Source organism: Aythya fuligula, chromosome 22 (assembly GCF_009819795.1).
Source record: "Aythya fuligula isolate bAytFul2 chromosome 22, bAytFul2.pri, whole genome shotgun sequence".
Taxonomy (NCBI): Eukaryota; Metazoa; Chordata; class Aves; order Anseriformes; family Anatidae; genus Aythya; species Aythya fuligula.
This window is the reverse complement of record NC_045580.1, coordinates 3,727,064-3,743,661: the sequence shown is the minus strand read 5'-3', so window position 1 is coordinate 3,743,661 and position 16,598 is coordinate 3,727,064. Positions and strand designations below refer to the sequence as shown.

At 65.4% G+C, this 16,598-nt stretch overlaps 3 protein-coding genes across 6 annotated transcripts in view; 1 reads left to right on the top strand and 2 right to left on the bottom strand.

Moving 5' to 3' along the window:
• Window positions 1–3,568, bottom strand: part of CBL (Cbl proto-oncogene) — a 32,859-nt gene extending 29,291 nt beyond the window's left edge. Inside the window, exon 1 of the mRNA XM_032202008.1 lies at window positions 3,395–3,568. Coding sequence (XP_032057899.1) covers window positions 3,395–3,541 — 147 coding nt within the window. The 5' untranslated portion in view covers window positions 3,542–3,568. The remainder of the gene's footprint in view (window positions 1–3,394) is intronic.
• A 1,990-nt stretch (window positions 3,569–5,558) lies between these two features.
• Window positions 5,559–7,590, top strand: CCDC153 (coiled-coil domain containing 153). The gene is given in 6 exon segments (XM_032201764.1): window positions 5,559–5,622; window positions 6,148–6,247; window positions 6,430–6,524; window positions 6,892–6,984; window positions 7,252–7,382; window positions 7,462–7,590. Coding segments are annotated over 6 exon segments (612 nt in total).
• A 2,697-nt stretch (window positions 7,591–10,287) lies between these two features.
• On the bottom strand, window positions 10,288–16,497 carry NLRX1 (NLR family member X1). Of its 4 annotated transcripts, XM_032202044.1 has the most exons (11): window positions 16,483–16,497; window positions 15,985–16,066; window positions 15,728–15,788; window positions 15,494–15,591; window positions 14,794–15,410; window positions 12,983–14,382; window positions 12,233–12,319; window positions 11,874–12,125; window positions 11,429–11,743; window positions 10,596–10,623; window positions 10,288–10,352 (listed from the first exon to the last, which is right to left on the bottom strand). In XM_032202044.1, exons 2-11 carry the CDS (start codon window positions 16,061–16,063, stop codon window positions 10,344–10,346), a joined length of 2,946 nt encoding a protein of 981 aa, XP_032057935.1. In that variant the 5' UTR covers window positions 16,064–16,066; window positions 16,483–16,497; the 3' UTR covers window positions 10,288–10,343. The 4 variants fall into 4 exon arrangements, 3 of the variants coding, with proteins under 3 accessions (XP_032057935.1, XP_032057934.1, XP_032057936.1); XM_032202043.1 differs by lacking the exon at window positions 16,483–16,497 and having other exon boundaries at window positions 15,985–16,296; XR_004254143.1 differs by lacking the exons at window positions 10,288–10,352; window positions 16,483–16,497 and having other exon boundaries at window positions 11,338–11,743; window positions 15,985–16,296.
• Window positions 16,498–16,598: the final 101 nt, after the last annotated feature.

Sequence of the window (16,598 nt, the reverse complement as noted above, 5' to 3'; positions counted from 1 at the left end):
AGGCTGGTTGTTACACGCTGGGTTTGGAGGCTTCAAAGCGCTCGGGACGAGGAAGCCACACGAAGCAAGCATGCCAGCCCTGCTCGCAGGCTCTGTCACAGAAACGGGGCTGGCTGCTGCCCCCAAAGCCCCAGCTGCAGGGGCAGACCCCAAAAATCAGCAATAGCCCCAACCTCGGGAGCAATTCAACATTTCCTCACAGCAGAAGCGAGTCCTGCAAACCCCTCAAAGCCTCCACCAAACATTTCACACGCCGTGACCCGCGAGGACACCCAAAATAGCTCGCAGCAGGGCCTGAGCAGCGTTGATTTTATTACCAAACGAGCTTCTCGATTGACCGAGTCGCCCCAAACCAGCTCAGATAAGGGGTTAAACACGGCCCCTTCACAGGAACCGCTGCCTGGTCCAGGGCTGGCAGCAGGGTGACAGTGCCCCGAGAAGTGTCCCCAGCCCCGGGAGCAGCGATGGGGAAGGAAACGGAGCAGCCAGCACGCGTTTCGTTAGGTGTGACAGCAGCAAGCACAAGCAACCCGTGGTTTTAAGTGGTCTCAGCTCAGCCAAGCCGGCCTCGTTTCTGCCTTGTGCTCTCAGGAACACGGCTTTATGGAGACTTTGGGGTTTTTAGAGATACCAGAAGCGCTTCCAAAGCTCCTCAAGTCCAGCAAGAAGACTCTAAGAAGAAGACCTGGTAAGAACCCTAAGCCTGACTTCAACAATTTTTCATTTTTCGAAGCAAAGAAAACAATCCAGTCAACTTGGGGTTGTCATTTCTCCATCCTTCCCATGGTTCGGACAAGTTCATTTCTTCCCTGAAGAGCTCGACAGCCAAGTTCTCTGGAAATCCCACCTCATCTGGAGCCACCAGGAGAAGGGAAGCCACCTAAAATTTCCCCATTCCCTGCCGAACTCGTGTTTCACCTCCTTCTGCCGTGAACAGCAGGAGCTGTGACACCCCCTGCACCTCTCCCTGGGTGTTTGGTGACCGCCACCCGTGCCTCAAACCCCTCCCCGAGCTCTGGTGGGCTGCCCGGGTCACGTTTGCTGAGCTGATTCACAGCTTCAGCCCTTCCCTTAAAAAAAAAAACACCCGAACTGGTTTCAACAGCCGATACATCATCGGTTTTCTGACACCGAGCACCGCTTTATTTGCTGAAGACCGTGATAAGATGAGCCAGCACGATAAAAACAACCCAAAAGCAGCTGAAGCAAGCTGTAGGCCACCAGGTTGGAGCCCAGAAGGAAGTGACTGCTGCGGGTTTGCAGGCTCACAGGCATCTGAGCTGCCGTGGCAGAGCGAAATCCATCGCCCTCACCCAGCTCAGCGTCCTGCTGCGGGGATGGAGAGGGCTGCCCGTGCTACCCTAGCACGTCCCACGGCAGGAGAGGCCCTCAGCACCACCAAAAGGCTGAGCTGCAGGGGTCTGAAGGACAGGGACGCATCAGAGAGGATCCTGAGGAGCATCTGGAGGGATCAGCTCGCATAGAAATGCAGGAGGCAGCTCCTGAAGCAGAGAGGCACGAGTGCTCGGGCAGCAGCTCATCGTGCAGACCAAGGAACCGGGTCGTGAACGCACAGATACAGCTCACGGCTCTGCAAGGCAAGCATCAGCTACTAATGGTTATTGTTTGGTTGTTTTTTTTTCCAATTTGCACCTGTAATTTCGCTTAATTGGCCCGAAAAGCCAACCCAATCCCGACAGCTTCCGCTCGTTTATCCTCTCTCATCGCTCCTTCCACAACCACTGCATAAAAGCCGAGCAATTTGCTGCACTATTAAACAAATTTCCGACCCAAACGTCTTCTGAGCGTGCACAACACAACCCAAATTCACCAAAACCTCACCTGATGTGGCTGCCAACCTGCGTTTGACTCCGTCAGCTGGAGCTGTCCGAGCAGCAGAGCCGGGAGGTGCGTGCACACTGGGATGAGGTTACCTGGACCCGTGGCACGCACAGGGGCAGCCCTGGCTCGGCTTTTCTGGCGGTGATTTCACGGTGGCTCCACAGATGCGACGTGAACGCCTCCCCCAGCCACACCAGGGGACTCGGAGCTTTTTGCAGGCCGCCTGCTCCGAGCAGCCCAGCTGACGGAGTCAAACAGGGGCTGACATCCACATCCGTCACGTCCAGGCAGGAACGAAGAGCTGCATTCCTACAAGTCGCATCTGGGAGCTTATTGCCAAGAGAAACCCGCTCCTGAGCTCTTCCCCAAGCCACCTGCCCCACGTTAGCCCCCCCGGTGCTGCCCCAAACCCCCCGTGCTCCATCCTCAGGCTGGGAAAGGCGACCAGAGCTCACCGGGAGCACAGCTACGAGCCGTGCCTTGTGGCGAGGCCGCCAACACCAAGTGATTTCTTGGCACGAACACCATTTAATATGGCTTGAAGAAAGTCATCTACGCTGCCTTCCTCGGCGTTTGCTGCAGGAGCTTCAGACGCCGCATGCATAAACACCGCGGGGACGAGAGAGGAGGGCTGAGAAGTGTGGGCTGAGGGGGTGAGGGATGCCCCCAGCCCTGCTCCCAGAGGGGAAAACAGAAGGTTTTTACATTTCTGCTCCTTTCTGGATGCTCGTTCCCCGGGTCGCTCCATAAATAACGCCAGGATCCCAAACAAACCAAGCACTCGCTGGGGTTTCCTACGACAAGCCCCTTCCCCAGGCCGTAGCTCTGTGATCCATCAGGCCCCGAGTCCCGCTGTCCTGCCCCCACAACAGCCATTTCCTGGCATTTTACAGCGGAGGAGGGGAGGGGAGGGCAGGCAGACGGCCCCCAGCTCCTCGCAGGGCTGCACCAGTGGCTCCCACCCAGGCTTTTGGGGTTTTTTAAGGAGCAGGAGCTGTGCTGAGCCCGGCCCCAGCCCTAGGGGCTCAGGGGACAAAGCAGGCTCCCAGCACAGGCCGACACCCCCATGGGGCACCCCAAAATTCACCTGCAGCCCCCCAGGGCCGGCCCACAGCCAGCCTCTGCCCATGGGAACATCACGGGGCAATCCCCCCGCCCCAAAACACCTCGACTTTCCCTACACCCCCCCCAAAAAAAACCCTCCTTACCCCCCACCACCAACCCTCCTCCCACCCCCCCACCCCAAACCCTCCCTGCTCCCTCCCCCCCCACCCCCAAAACCTTTCCCTTCCTTTCCCCACGACCCTATAACCCCCCCACGCCCCAAACCCTGCCTCCTCCTTACCCCAACCCCCCAAAAACCTCCCCCCAACCCCAAAACCTCCCCTAGCCCCCCAGCATCGCTTCCCACGGCCCTAGGGACCCCATTCCCCCCCCAAACCCCAAAACACCCCCCTAAACACCCCCCTAAACCCCATAAACCACCCCAAACCCCCCTCCCCAAACCCCAAACCCCCCCAAATCCCCCCCAAACCCCATCCCCAAACCCCACCTTGTCCATCAGCTTCCAGCACTTCTCCACCATCTTCTTATCCACGGCTCCGGGCTGGTGGGGGCCGAGGTGGTGGTGGTGGGGCTGGAAGGCGTCCTTCATCAGCCCGATCAGCCCCCCGGGGCCCTTCTTCAGCGGAGCCGACATCAGAGCGGCGCGGGGGCGGCTCCGGGCCTCAGGGCCCTGCAGGGAAAGCGGCCGGGGAAGGGGGCGCAGCCCCGGGCCGGGCCAGGCCGGGAGGGCGGCGGCAGCGGCAGCCGCGGAGCCGCGGGCGGTGGTGGCGGTGGCGGCGGCGGCAGCGGGGGGCGCCCGGCTCCGGCCCCTGCCCCGCCCTCCGCCCAAGTGCCGCCCTCCGCGCCAGCCACGCCCTACACCCCCCTTGGCCACGCCCCCCCGCCGAGCACCGATTGGTCGCGCCGCCCCCCCGCCCGCCTCGCCCCGCCCACTCCGCCGGGGAGGGGCCGGTGGCTATTGGGCAGCGCCCGCGCACTCCGTCCCCCCTCCCGCCGGCTCCGCGCAGGCGCGCGAGGAGGGGAGGGCGGCGCGGCGGCCATGTTTGGTGAGGGCGGGAGGGGGGGCGCGGGCCGGGCGGGGCGGCGTCGCCATGGCAACGGGTCTGGCTGCCAGCGGGCCGGCCTGCTGGGCCCAGGCCGCGCCGCCCCCTGCGCCTTGCAAATTAGAATTATTTCCCCTTTTTAAAGGCTAACTTCCCTTTTTTTTCCACACGAAGACGTTCAGAAATCGGGAAGCAGGCGGCTGCGTTGCAGCAGGAGCTGCCGCAGAGCCCGCTCCTCGCCCCACAGTCGCCGCATCCCCACAGCCATGTTGCGCTCAGGCGTTAATTCCTACAACAACGAGGGGAAAGAAAACACAAAAACAGCAAATTTTGCGGTGTGGCCGATGTCATGTGTCCCGCACAAGCACCCAGAGACAGGGGCTGCAGGCTGGAGCAAACCCCACGGCCAAGCTCCCTGCCCCACACCCAGACACAGGGATCCCCAGGGTGTGCAAATCCCCTAAAAAAAGAAAAACAAAAAAAAAACACACTTTTTTTTTTTTTTGGCTGCACCAGATGTGGCCAAGTAACCGTGTATAAATTGGTTATAAAAGTCCCCGTCTTGATGTTACAGCCTTTGGTCGAAGTCGGTAAATGTTTCTGGGACAGGCAGCTCCTTGTCTGGCTTTAATTACCTGGGCAAATTTTCCGAAGGATTATATTGACCTCAAATATGTCAACGTTTATTGAGGCCGTGTTCCTGAGGTTTTTTTCCCATTAGATGCTAATGGCTTCTGGCTAATAGTCAAGCCGGACTGACCACCGGAGGGTGTCCTGGCCAGCTCCGGGATACCACAAGTACCTGGGGAGAGGGCTGGGGAGGGTTACACCAGCCTGGTGGAGCCAAGCACAAAAATTTGCTGCCTATCTGCTTCCCCGGGCGTGATTCACCCCGAGCCACGGCTTCTTTACACGCAGGACCTCAAGCAAAGGTTGCTTTCCTTGGGGACTGCCTCCTCCCTGCGGAAGGAGGATTTGGGACTGCGATGTTCCTCGCCCAGAGCCCACGCAGCGAGCTCAGCATCCTGCGGAAGAAAGCACCTCCACACGCTCCCAGCTCCTCGGGGTTAACCATGTCCCAAGCAGAAACAACAGCCTGAAATCCCCTCCCTTCCTTCCTCGCCTTCTTTTTTTTTTTTTTTTTTATAAAAGAGGGTCAAAATCCAGCCCCGCTCCCCAGGGCAGAGCTGGGGTGTGCCGGAGGGGAGAGCCGGGGCAGGAAGGGAGCGAGGCGCTGGGCTGGCCATGGGCTGCGACCTGGGAGCGTCGCCCTCCCTGCCCCATCCCCACGGAGCCACCGGGCTGCTGTGGGACCGGGGCTGTGGGATGCTTTTGGGACGGGGTCCAGCCGAGCCCAAGCGGCTCGGTGCCGGCAGCGGGGACGGCCTCGGACCACCCCGGCGCTGCTCTAGGGGCGTGTGGCCCACGCCTGTGTGACTGGGAGGGGAAATACTGAAATGCTCAGCTGCTGCGAGGCGGGGGAAGGCGTGGGGCCAGGCGACGAGCTGCCCTCGCTGCGGACACAGTTGCTACAACAGCGGGGTTTGGCTTCCAGGCAGCTGCTGCGCCTTCGGGGAGCCGGGTCCCTGCCAGCGGCGCTGCCGGAGGATGCCTCCAAAGGGCAAAGGGAAGGGGAAAAGAGTGAAGCAGCAGAAAAGGAGAAGTGCAGGGGGTGAGTTTGGGGTCCTGCCTGCCTTGAGGCAGCAGGGATGTGAGCCTCGCATTCCCGCTATGCTGAGGAGGAGGAGGAGGAGGAGGCAGCATCCTGCTCCCCGCTGCACCTCCAGGACCTGGTGGGGAGCTTCAAAGTGCCAGGCCCCGGCTTCCACAGACCTCCGAGAGTGGAAGAATGCCCGGAGCGGGGTTTGGGAAGGGTCCCCAAAGCTCTGTGCACCAAGGAGCCCGGCTGCTGCCCTGTTTTCCCCCCGAAATGCCAGCCCGCGGTCCCACGTGAGGGTGCAGCCTCTGCAGGGAAGTTGCTCGGAGTAAAACTGGCTGCACCCTGCCTCGGTGTCAGCACAAACGCAGCCCTGGCGCCAGCCTTTCAGCTGCAGGTGTGTCCCGGCCAAGCCTTCATGGGGCGAGCATCCCGAGGGAGTTGCCCCCGAGCCACGTGCGAGCCCTCGGTGTCCCCGGGCCGAGCCCCACGGCCGGGCTGCTCCTCACTCCCTCTCTTCTTCCTCCCCTCTGGCTGCAGAGAGCCGAGCTGAAGCCACGTCCAGGAAAGCGGCAGAAGAGGCTGACAGCCTGGGAGAGCACCCGGGTGAGGTTTGGAGGAGCCAGGGGCAAGCTTGGGAAGGGAAAGAGGGCAGGAAAATCGGGCTGCTGGGCACGGCACTGAGCAGGGCACCCGCTGCGTGGAGCCCTGCAGCTCCCCGTGCTTGCACGGTGCTGCTCCAGGGGTTGGATCCCCGTGGGGCACCCCCTGTGGGCACACAGACCCCACAGCAGCCCCATATCTCTGCCTCGCAGCCCCGTGGGCGAGGGCGGACAGCGAGGGGGGACGGCGGAGGCTGTGGGAGCTGGAGCAGGCGCTGGAGCAGGAACGGGAGGACAAAAGAGCCATGCACCAAGGTGAGGGAGAGGCAGGAGGGCGCAGACGCAGGGTCCCACACCTTGGGACGCCGCCGAGCTCAGCCCAGCTCTCCCTTCGGGCCATTTTGCTCAGCCCCTGGCTGCAGAAGCCCCCGGCCGTGCTGCTTCCTCCAGCGCTCGAGCCGGAGCTGGCGTGAGCAGAGGTGAAAACCTCAGCCAGAGGTTTGCGGTCTTCGCCACATGCAAAACTCCGGGCTCGTTTTCGCTCTCCCACGCTCGGTGCAGAGGCTGAGCGGTTCCCCCACAGGAGGAGAGCCTCCCCCCCGGCCACCAGGGCCGGGTTCCCAGCTCGGGGAGCTCCCTCCCATCCCTCCTATCGCCCCTTTCTCCTCTCCCCGGCTCCCAGAAATGAGCCGGCGGCACCAGGAGTTGCAGAGGCGGGCGGCAGTCCACAGCCAGCGCCTGGAGGCGGAGGTGAAGAGCCTGCGGGAGTAGCTCGGTACGGCCCCAGACACCCCCCCCTTGCTGCTGGGATGGGGACGGGTTCTTTCCAGGGCAGCAAAGCACATTTTTTGGGGGGAGAAACGGGAGATGGGAGCCATTCGCCTTGCGCTGTGGGCACAGCAGGAGCTGAAGGCAAAGCCTGACCCTGCTCCCGGCGCATCCCCTGCAGCGGGGATGGGGCAGGGGCCGTGCCACACACCGTGGGTGCAGTGCCAGCCTCCCGTGCCCTCGTCCTCAGTGTCCCCTGTCCCCAACCCCGCAGCCAGCAGGCTCCAGGAGAGCCAGCGGAGCCACGAGGCTGCCAGCAAGGCGCTGGCAGAGCGGGACAGGACCATCGCCCAGCTGCAGGGCACGATGCGCGCCATGGAGAGCGAGTACGAGCAGATCCTCCACGTGAGTGGGGCTGGTTTTTTGGGGACGGGGCTCCCCCGGGCAGCACCGTTCCCCTTCTCACTGTCCTTTCTCCCAGCAGGACAGCCTGGACCTGGTGCTGGCCAAGCTGGCCGAGGCCAGGCAGCACTGGGAGGAGCAGGGCACGGCCGTCGAGCTGCAGCACAAGCAGCGCCTGCAGGAGTTTGGCCTCAACCCCCTGGAGATGTAGCACCCCGGGGGACTCCAGGAGGGGGCCAGCAGCATGTGGGGAGCCTCCCAGCTCCACATCCAGCCTGGGTGACGGATCCTGAGCCCCACAGCCTCCGTTACACCACCCACGGGACCGGCGGAGTGGGTTCGTGTCCTTTATAAAGCGCCAAGCAGAACAGGACGTTAGGATGGAAAGCTGACCACCTATTCTCACAGTCACGGCGTTTTTACCAGCCCTGATCCTTGCCGGTTTTACCATCCCATAAAGTCCAGGCGCGGAGCTGGGGGGCTCCTCCAGTGCCCCGAGGCCTCCCCTGCTCCTTTTCCCCTTCGCCCGAGGGCCAGCCCCGGGCTGAGCCCAGCTCCAGGCTCCCCCTCGCCCCGGGTCACGGCGTGAGGGGCACTGCCTCGGCTCTCCTGGGGGCGACCCAGAGCCTGGAGCTGGGCGAGGGCTCGAGTGCCGCGTCCCCAAACGCTCCGGGAGGCAGCGAGGGCGCAGCTCTGCCTTCAGGTGGCCTCTAATAAAAACCTGGGGCCGGCCTCGGGCAGCAGAGGCGAGTCCGTGCGAGGTGTGATGCCGGCAGCTCCAGCCTGGAGCAGCGTTGGCCGTCCCGAGCGGCTCCTCGGCTCTCCGGGGAGCTGGAACCGGGAGCAGCAGCAGGCTGGACCCGCCGGGGTCGTGGTGAGGGCCACTAGAACGCCTCGTGCAGCCACCTCTGCTCCTCCTTGTGCGGGCTCTGTGGGGACAAGAGGGCAGCACACATCCACCCGCTCCCTGGGTGGGTTTTGGGGAGCTTTGTGCTCAGCCCCTGGGGCCGAAGGGCCACGCAGCCCCTTCCCACCAGCCCCAGAGGGCCAGGGAAGGACCGGGACAGGAGCAGCGCGGTGCCACGGGTTACCTGGGCGATGGTTATGCTGTTGGCAGCAGCCACCAGCCAGGAGCCGGGGCCTTTTGGTCCCACATCGACGTGGCAGAGCCCAGGGGAGCCGTGGGGAGAGGGCAGGGAGGGCGTGCAGGAGCCCGAGGCAGGGTCACCGTCCTCGAGGAACAGCAGAGGGGACAGCCCCAGCTGGAAGAGAGCACCGAGGGGTGAGTTGAGCGGCTCGTGGAGCCCCACAGCAAGCCGGGAACCCTAAAGGGACCTCCCCACGCAGCTTTGGGGCTGAGATCCACCCCACAACCTTGCTTTCCCCGCACCCCGGGGGTCCCCGAGGCGTACCGAGCGGTAAAACTCGTCGCTGGCGGGGTCGATGACCAGCAGGGTCACCCGGTCCTCGTGGGCGCGGATCCTCAGCACCGTCTGCTGGTGGTCCAGCCCCTCGATGCTCTCGCCGTTCACCGCCAGCACCCGGTCCCCTTCCCTCATCCCCGCCCGCTCGGCCGCCAGCCCGGCATCCACCTCCCACAGGAACTGGCCTGGCACAGCGGGGACAGGGGAAAGAAGATGCTCACGGGGTGATCCCACACTGCTGGACCCCAGATCCTGCTGGGAGCAGCCCCCAGCACAGGCAGGGGGCTCGCAGCTCTCCCCGATCCCCCCCTCACCTATCGCCCCCGCCCCGTAGTTGTCCTCCTTGAGCAGGAACCCGTAGCCACCGGGGCCCTTCACCATGTGCAGCTCGCGAGCTTTATAGGGCAGCCAGGAGGCGTCCGCCGCCGCGGCCGGCACCTGCAGCCCCCGCAGGCGATAAAACTCCTCCACGGCGCCCGACGCCACCAGCAGCGTCATTTTGCTGCCGCTCTGCTTCAGCTGCAAGACAACCAGGGGGATGCTGAGCACCACGGCCAGCCCCGTGCCCATCCCGGGAGGGGCAGCACGCACCTTTCGGGCGAGCTGGGCGCGCGAGCAGCTCCTCACGCTGGCCCCGTTCAGCTCCAGGAGCCAGGAGCCCGTGGGGACCCCCGCTCTGTCCGCCGGGCCGCCGTGCCGCACCGAGAGCTGGAACGTCCCCTTGGTGCCTGCGCCAGGGGGAAGGAGCGGGATGCAGCCAGCGGGGTGGCACCACCGGCGGGTTTCCATCCCCGGTCCCCGTCCCCGTCCCCGTCCTGTACCTTCTGGCCCCGAGATGCTGAAGCCGAAGCCGTTTTTGTCCCTCCTGACGTGGCAGAGGCGCGGGCGGACGTCGGCGGGCAGCAGCTGGGCCAGGTCCCTGCCCAGGGCTTTGGCTGCTTCGTAGGAATCGCCGTCCAGCACCGCCAGCAGCACCTGGTTCCCGCTGGCCTTGATCCTCTGCACCACCTCGGGGCACAAACCCATCCTCCAGGACTTCACCCCGCAGAACGGGACCTCTCCAGCAGGGCTCAGGGGGGGCAGCCGGGGACCCTCTGCGCCCCCCCCCGAGATGCTCGGGGCTTACCCGCTGGTGGTCCAGGTGGTCCACGAAGCGCCCGTTGACCTGCAGGAGCCGGTCCCCGTCCTGCAGCCCCCTGCGCTGCGCCAGCCCCCCCAGCTCCACCTGCCTCACCACGTGCCCCCCGCTGCCCAGCTCCTCGTGGAGGCAGAAGCCGAAGGTCTCCGCGCTGCCCTTGCTCAGGAGGTAGAAGCGGGGCTCCCCCGCGGCCTCTCCGTCTGCGAGGGGGCACGGGCGGTGAGCAGGGGCCGCAGGGATGCTCTGCGGGACCGGGACCCCCTCCCCGTAGCCGTGGGGGTCTCCGTTTCCCTCTGGCACGCGCGCCCTGGGGTGCCCTGATCCCGCAGGAGAGCGGGGTGTTTACCCGTGTCCTCAGCCAGCGACAGGGCCGGGTTGTCGATCCCATCTTTGGGGTTAAATTCAAACTTTCTGAAATGAGAAAGGGCCGGGGGGAGGCCACGTTAGGGCAGCCCCGGCGCCTTCCCCTGCGTGCCCACCCCAGCCCTGCCAATGGGGCACACCGGGAGGGGCTGCCCCTTTTGGGGCTGACCCTACACCTCTCCCGAGCTGACAGCTCAGGGAAAAACCTCCCCGGGACCAGGAAGCCCGTCCCGTACCGCCCCAGCACAGCCCCGTTATGGGGCCATATAACGGGGGGAGCTCAGCACTTACACGATGGACGTCCTGTCGCCCTCGAGCCCTGCGGGGGGAGAGGAGAGGTGAGCTGCGTGCCGTGCCAGGGGGCTCGCAGAGTCTGCACAGCCCCCCCCCCCCCCCGAGCCTTTTGGGTGGGTGTAAGGAGGGCGACGAGACCCCAAAACTGCTGGAAACCTCCCCACCTCTTCCAGCACGATGCCCCGGAGAGGGGATTCCTGCCGAGCCCCCCCCCAAACAGCCCAGCTGCGTTTTCTTGGCTCCCTCCCGGCGCCTCCCCGGGCTTTGCCGCTGCCCTACAGAACCGGGGACGTGCCCGTGGGGCAGGGGCTGTGCGGGACGAGGCCCCGTTCCCCTGGCACCTACCTTCCACTTGCTTCATGGCAGCAGCGAAGGCGAAGGGGGATCAAGGTACAGGGTGAAGTGGCAGCGAGGCCAGCGTCCCCGCCTCTCCCAAGACGCCCCAGGTTTAATGGTTAAACAGCCCCCGACGTCTCCCCTGCCCTCCCAGCCCCGGGGCACCGCCTGCCCTCGCCCAGCAGGGCTGGGAATTGGGACCCAGCACCCCGAGGAAGGGGCTCGGGGACAGCCCGAGGGGGGGGGGCTCCCAGCTTCAGCAGGGAAGAGCGAGACCAGGAAAGTAAAGCGGAGCGCTTTAATGGCACCGAGGATTTCACAAGCAGGGCTGGGACTCTCCAAGCCCAGAAGAAGAAGAAGAAGTCCCGGGTGTTCCTGGGCTCCTGGTGGTCCTCCCACGTACCCAACGCCTTGGACAGCCTCAGCAGCACCCGACCGCTGGGCATCTCCCCCCGGGGACAGATTTTCCTCCCCGCCCGGCCGGCGGCTCTCACAGGGTCCCGTGCTGGAGCTTCGCCAGCATCCTTTTGACCTCGCTCTCCACCCGCAGGAATTTGGCTTTCCTCCAGGGGTTGCCCGTCTGCCTCCGGCTGCTCTCCAGGTCCTGCAGGAGGAGGGCGAGGTGCTGGCGAACCCGCTCGCGGTCCCAAAAGGGCAGGTTCCTCTGCACGGTGCTCAGGATGCTGGACCAGTAGTCGGAGACGTCGGTGCCCGCCGTGAGGAAGACGAGCGCCCTGACGCCGTCCCGCTCCATGCGCAGGCTGTGCAGCGCCCGCTTGCCCTCCTCGCTGATGTCGTTGAAGTACAAACTTGGGGGGAAAAAAAAAGGAGAAAAGGAGAAAAGGAGACGGCGATGGGGCAGGATTTCGGGGAGAGAGGTGGCAGCAGGAGGGCTGTCGGGCGGGGAGCATCGCCCGCGAGCGGGCGGGCTGAACTCACTGCACTTTGTCCAGCGTGGCGTGCTTCTTGGCCACCTCCACCACGCTCAGGGCGGACGCATCCGTCAGGGAGTTGTAGCCCAGGTTGAGCTCCTGCAACTGCTGGTTTTCGGGCAGGCGCCAAGCGATTTCCTCCGCTCCCCGGTCCCCCAGGGCGGCGTGCAGCAGGGACAGGCGGCTCAGCGAGCGGTTCCCCGCCAGCGCCTCGGCCAGGTGCCGTGCCCCCTGCACCCCCACCGGGTTGTTGGACAGCCTGCGGGGCACGGGGACGCGCGTTCAGGGAGCTGACGGTGCTGGGAAGGGGGTCCCGGAGCGGGGAGGGGGGTTTTTTTTTGGGGTGGGGATGGAGGCAGCACTCACCGCAGGTCGCTCACGGCGCACTGGGCGTGCAGCAGCAGGGCGCGCAGCTCCTCGCAGGCATCAGGGCCCAGGCTGTTGAGCTGCAGGCTGGGGCAGGGCAAAATACAGCGGGTGGAGCAGCCAAAATGCTGCCTGGGGGGAGGGGGGGGACACCGCTCACCCCGTCCTCCCCATCGCCACCCCGCTTGGGCTCCCCAGACAAAGCCCCCCGAGGTTTCCTCCCCAAAAAGGAGCACGGGGCACGGGGGCAGCGTCAGCTTCAGAGCCAGCGCCGGCAGCAGCGAGGGAGAGGAGGGGACCCCAAGCACTGCCTAGGGGTGCCGAGGGTCTCGGGGGGGAGCAGGACCCCTCCAAACCCTCCCCAAGCTCCAGAGGAAGGAAGCGGCGCCCAGCCCCGCTGCACGGCCGCCTCCATCTCTGCGAGCGCTGCTCGCCACCCCCTGGGCGACGGGAAGACTGCAGCGCCCCAAATGGCCCACGAAGGACCCCGTGGCCCCCTCTTTGGGGTCCCCATCCCCTGCTCGCACCCAACGGGGCGAGCTACCGGGGGGCACCGAGCAATGGGATGGAGCCCGCGGGCACCGGGCGCTGCTCGCGGGGAGGCTGCGGGGGGACTGCAGGTCCCGGCACGCAGCGCCCGAGCCAGGAGCAGGGCACGACGGATGCTGTAGTCCTCGGGGATGGCTCCGAGCACAGATAAAACCCTCCTGCCCTGCCCTACCCCGCTCCCTGCGCCGGCCGGGTACTCACTGGAGGACTTTGCAGCGCAGCAGGACGGGGAAGAGGGTCCTCAAGCTGGCGGCGTCCAGGTTGCAGGAGGTGAGGTTGAGCTCGGCCACCTCGTGGCCCGCCGCGCCCAGGACGGAGGCCAGCACGGAGCACTTGAGGGGGGTGAGCTTGACGGAGGAGAGGTTGACGGTGCGCAGGGAGCGGACGGCCTCGGCCGTGAAGCGCTCGTTCTGGAACTCGTGCAGGAAGAAGAGGTAGTCCATCAGCTCCGAGGGGGGCAGCCCCTTGCGGCTGTTCCTGATGACGGTCTTCTTCATGGCCTCGGCGATCTCCAAGGCCGCCAGGTTCTTGATGGAGCAGCCCAGCTGCTCCAGGAGGGCGCGGTTGCGGCGGGACAGCAGCCCCCCCATGAAGATGGGGAAGAGCTCGAAGACCTCGTCGTCGGGGGCCTCGTCGGGGTGCCGCAGGGGGCCCTCCACGCCCAGGATGCTGGAGTTGATCTGGTCCAGGACGTCGTCGTTGTAGTAGTCCTCCTCTTTGAACAGCTCCTCCGCCATGGTGCGAGCGATCGTGTCGCGGTCCTTGCCGCTCAGCCGCGAGAAGAAGCGGGGGAAGATCTTGAGCAGGTTGAAGAGGACGGGCAGGAAGCGCAGCGGGAGCACCTTGGAGACGATGCCCAGCACCACGGCGGCGTCCTCGCTCACCTTGCCGATGAGCTCCGACAGCTCCTTGCCCACCTTCTGCGCCAGGGTCTTCTTCTCGCCCAGCACCACGTAGAGGGCGGCCAGGTACTCCTGCATGGCGGGGATGGTGAAGACAAAAGCGTGCTCCCTGCCCGGCTGCACGCAGGGCGTGAGGAAGAAGGGGAAGACGTCGCTGCGGAAGACCTCCAGGAGGTTGAGCTCGCTCTCCGTCTTCATCTCCACCTCGAAGCACTGCCGCAGGTCCTCCTCCGAGAAGCAGGTCTGGCGGGACATCACCCCCTCGTGGGCCAGCTTGCCCACCGTCTTGGCCACGTACTTCATCATGGGGACGGCGGTGGGCTCGGTGCTGTCCAGCACCTCCCCGCTGAAGTTGAGCCTCAGGAAGCTGGTGTAGATGCCCGTCAGGGTCTGGCTGGGCGGCACCGTGCGGGTGAAGTAGAGGAAATGCAGCGTGGTGCACACCAGCCAGCAGTAGGAGGGCAAGAAGCAGGCGGCGGCGATCTGGTTCTGGCGCTCCAGGTTCCTCCAAAGCATCTCCACCAGGTTCTCCTGCTCGCCCGAGCCCTCTCCATCGCAGCCGGGCTGGCTGAGGCGCATCTGGAAGTAGAGCTTCTGCAGGTTGGTGTCGGAGAAGCCGCAGATCTCGGCGTAGCGCCCCACGTACTTGCCGGGGATGCGGCGCACGGCCGACGGGCGCGCGGTGACGATGATGCTGGCCTGGAAGCAGAGGTGGCCGGCTGAGCTGGGAGGGTGTCGCCTCTTAGCCAGGCTCAGCGGGACCCCAAACCTCTCACCAGGAGCACCCTGGGGGTTGGAGAAGCTGCCGCCCGAAGCGCGCTGGTTCAAAGCTTGCCCAGGCAAAGCGCACCGAAGAGCTTTCCCCATCCCCTGCTGGATATAAATTAAATCTGGGAGGGTACAGCCCAGCAGGCAGGCCCCCAGCTGCTGCCTTCTTCGTCTTTCAGGCCTCCCCAAAGACCCCCCAGGGACAAATCAGCGAGAAGCCACCTCGGGGAGTCCCTGCAGGGACGGAGCCTGGCTGTTGACTCACGGCCAAGCCGGACAAGGAGCGATTTGCACAAGAGCCAAGCCTGAAGCACAGGGGAGCTGGAAGGGGGGGCCACTGACCTCTGGCAGGAGGTACTTTCGCAGCAGGTTGACCACGATGGCCGAGGGAGCGATGGGCTCGCTGGGGTCGCAGCACAGCTCGGTGCCAGCCAGCCGAAAGTCCAGGTTGAGGCGCTCCAGGCCGTTGAGGATGAACAAAACCTTGAGGTTGGAGGCGCCCAGAAGGGGAGCCACGTCCCGGAGGTGCTGGTACTTCTTGGTGACGAGGCGCCGCAGGGAGATGGGGACGCGGCTGTGGGACAGGTCCTCGCAGGAGAAGGGGACGACCAGCTCGAAGCGGGGCAGGAGCCCGTGGCACCAGTCCACCACCATCTTCTTGATGAGGGTGCTCTTCCCCGTGCCCACCGTGCCGTAGAGCACCACGTTCTTCACCTGCCGCCCGCAGGAGTCCGCCTCGAAGAGGTTTTGGAGGCTGATGACCCGCCTGGAGGAGCGCTGGAGCTGGTGCCGGACGGTCAGCTCGGGGGAAGGCTTCAGGATCTGCTCCAGGGAGCTCTCCCGGATCACCGGGTCCACGTGGACCGCGTCCAGCGAGAAGGAAGGGCCGAACTGCCTCTCCTCGCTGGGCTGGTTGCTGAACCACGCCGCCAGGCTCTTCTGGTGCTTCTTGATGGCATCTGGGGGGGAAAAAGGCGTTGGCAAGAGGAGGGCTCCTCGCCAGCAGGGACCACAGGCTCCCCCCGTCCTCCTCCACGCTCACCAGAAGAGGCCACGGTCCTCAGGTGGTCCAAGCCGTGCCGGGAGGAGCTGCGCTGGGCTGGGGGGCCCTGGGGGCCTCCTTGGTGGCGAACACAGCTCCTGGGGCAGGAGGAGAGCATCGGGAGCAGGGCAGGGGCTGGCAACGGGGTGACGAGGGACCCGGGGACCCCATGGGGTTGGGGTGAGGCAGAGAGGATGGGCAGGATTGGGAAGGGGTTAGGGGGGGGTGCTGTACCTGGGCAGGGAGATGCCGTCCCCGCTGAGGATTTTCCCGTGGAAGGAGCCGCCGGCAGCACCTGTGGGGTCACAACGTGCTTTGGGGTCCCACACAGCCTCCCCCAGCCCCGCAGGGCTCGCAGCACCCCCGGCACCACCTCGGCACCCCATAGGGTGCCCCATGGGTGGCTGGGGTGGGTGCCCAGGGGGGACGAGGTGACCCCAGGACAGGGGTGGATTTGGGGTCTGGGCCCCCTAGGGGTGGTGTGGGCTCACCTGGCAGCGAAGCAGCTCGAAGGTACGGCCCCAAACAGGCCCAGGGCAGGCAGCCCCGGCCCTGCACGGCCCGGGACATCCCCTATGTGAGGAGAAGGGTCAGGCAGCAAGGTGAGATGGGGGCCGGGCAGGGCAGCTCCCCCCCCCCAGACCCTTTCCCTGCTCCTGCCACCTCCTGGCCCTACAGCTGGCAGCCTGGGCTCAGCCCTGACAGCGTGGCAAAACCCAGAGGGGAGGGCCAAAATATTGCAAAAAAGGGGAAAATGGGGGGGTTCCTCCTGCCAGACCCCCCCCGCTGGGCTTTTCAGCGCTTTCCCATTAAAACCCCAAAAAGCCCCGCTCCCGCTGCCCGTCCCCAGCCGCGGACAAGAGGCTCAGCAGCCCCCCAAAAACCCCAAATCAACCCCAAATCAACCCCAAATCCCAAACCCAACCCCGAGGAACCCCCCCCCCGGAGCCCCCTCCCCGCGTTCCCAAATCCCCCGCAGCCGCTGCCACCTCCCGCGGGGGCCCCCCCGGGATCCCCCCGACGGCAGCCCCGGCTCGGGAAGGGCTCGGCGGAGGGCACCGGGGACTTCCTGAGGCTTGGCCCCCCCCCGGCCCGCCCCGTTCCG